The sequence below is a fragment of the Otolemur garnettii genome, unplaced genomic scaffold, assembly GCF_000181295.1.
Source record: "Otolemur garnettii isolate 467f Iridium unplaced genomic scaffold, OtoGar3 scaffold00023, whole genome shotgun sequence".
Lineage (NCBI taxonomy): Eukaryota > Metazoa > Chordata > Mammalia > Primates > Galagidae > Otolemur > Otolemur garnettii.
Window position 1 is genome coordinate 21,218,661 of NW_003852418.1, and position 2,001 is coordinate 21,220,661.

At 58.0% G+C, this 2,001-nt stretch overlaps 1 protein-coding gene across 1 annotated transcript in view; it reads left to right on the top strand.

Moving 5' to 3' along the window:
- Positions 1-15: 15 nt before the first annotated feature.
- Positions 16-2,001, top strand: part of SS18L1 (SS18L1, nBAF chromatin remodeling complex subunit) — a 20,891-nt gene continuing 18,905 nt past the window's right edge. The window contains exon 1 of the mRNA XM_012803899.1: positions 16-183. Coding sequence (XP_012659353.1) covers positions 115-183 — 69 coding nt within the window. The 5' untranslated portion in view covers positions 16-114. The remainder of the gene's footprint in view (positions 184-2,001) is intronic.

Sequence of the window (2,001 nt, forward strand, 5' to 3'; positions counted from 1 at the left end):
CCCCCGCTCTCGCGCTCCCACCCCCCGCGACTGCGGAGAATGAGCCCCTCGGGCCGCGGATCGCAGCCGGAGAGCCCACCCCGGTGATTCCGGGCTGAGCTCTGCGCCGCCAGCATGTCGGTGGCCTTCGCGTCCGCCCGGCCGAGAGGCAAAGGGGAGGTCACGCAGCAAACCATCCAGAAGGTGGGCTGAGGGCCGCAGCGGCGGGGGTGCGGGGGAGCGCGCGCGGGGCCGGGGCGCGGGCAGCCTGCGGGCGCGGGGCGCGGGGCGCGAACAAAGCCAGGGAGCAGCCGGGCGGCCGCCAGTCGCGACTGCGGCCCCGCACCGGCCCAGCGCCCACCCACCCCGGCCTTGCCCGGGGGCGCTCCCTGGCGAGCCTGCGCTAGCTCTTTCGGGAGCACCGGGCGCCCTCCGGCAGGGGCGCGCGGGCCGGGAACATTCCTCTGCCGGCCCGGGCGCACTGGGGATCCGCCGTCTCTCCGAGACCGGGCGCGGGGCGAGGCCGGGCGCGCTCCGCTGCCGGCCTTCACGGCGAAGGCGGCGGCGCAGCGGAGCGGGCGGACGCTCACCGCCTGCGCGCACCGCTGCGAGTGAAGAGCGGGCGCAGAGACGGCGGGAACTGGGGCCCGGGAGCCGCGCAGCGTCCGCAGCTCTAGTAAGGTGCTGAGGCTCGGGGGGCACAAAGAGGCTGCCCGGGCTGCGGGAGTGCCACCCAGCAGCCCGCAGCTCTTAACGGAGCTGGCGGTACGCGGGGCGACCTGCTAGTCACTGCGTTGCCCGCCCTTTTTTCGCGGGTCAAATCGGTGTCCGGTGAGACACCTTGGCCAGCATCCTCGCCTAACAAACTTTAGACGCTCTATGGCAGCCTTTGTAGTGTGGCCTAACATGGGTTTGAGGACCTCTTTAAGCAAAGACTTAAGTTTTGAAAGTGAGACTTTACACTTTGTACAGGTTTTCTTTAGAAGATAAATTCAGGTCAGTGGTAGCAGTTCCTGTTTGAATCTTCTTGACTTATTTGGTCATACATTGATTTCTTCTCTAAACTCTGATTTTTTCTTCATCCTGGTGGGACCCCAGGGATCAATCGAAGTATTTTTATTTCCCTAAGAGGCTTCACCTGGATAACCCTTATTTCTTCATAACGTGCCTGGCTCTTGTGGAAGTTGTCCTGAGTCTGTCACCAACTTTAAGACTTCTCTTGCTGTTGCTGGTTTTAGAAATTTTAACTTTTCTTTTCTTTTCTTTTCTTTTTTCTCTAAGACAGAATCTTACTTTGTCACCTGGATAGAGTGCTGTGGTATCATAGCTCATAGCAGCCTCAAACTCTTGGGCTCAAGCGATCATCTTGCCTCAGCCTCCCAAGTAGCTGGGACTACAGGTGCCCACCACAATGCCTGGCTGTTTTTTAGAGACAGGGTCTCACTCTTGCTCAGGCTGGTCTCAAACTCCTTAGCTCAAGCAGTGTTCCTGCCTCGGCCTCCCAGAGTGTTAAGATTACAAGCATGAGCCACTGCGCCCTGCCTCTGAAATTTTAACTTTTTCAGACCGTCTTGCTCTGTTACCCAGCCTGGAGAGCAGTAGTGTTTTCATAGCTAACAGCAGCTTCACACTCCTGAGATCAAGGGATCTTCCTGCCTCAGTCTCCCAGATAGCTGTAACTACAGGCACCTACCAGGATGCCTGGCTAATTTTTCTATTTTTAGTAGAAATGGGGTCTCATTCTTGCTCAGGCTCGTCTTAAACTCCTGAGCTCAAGCAGTCCTCCTGCCTCAGCTGCCAGTGTGCTGTGATCATCGGTCTGAGCCACTGTAATTTACCTGAAATTTAATGGTTTTAGCAAGTGAGCTTTGGGCAACCCACAGGAAAGAGATTATTTGAGAAGCAAAATCAATAAGATTTAAAAGTGTTGGCTCGGCGCCTATAGCTCAGCTGGCTAAGGCGCCAGCCACGTACACCTAAGGTGGCGGGTTCGAATCCCCAGCCCGGACCCGCCAAACAACA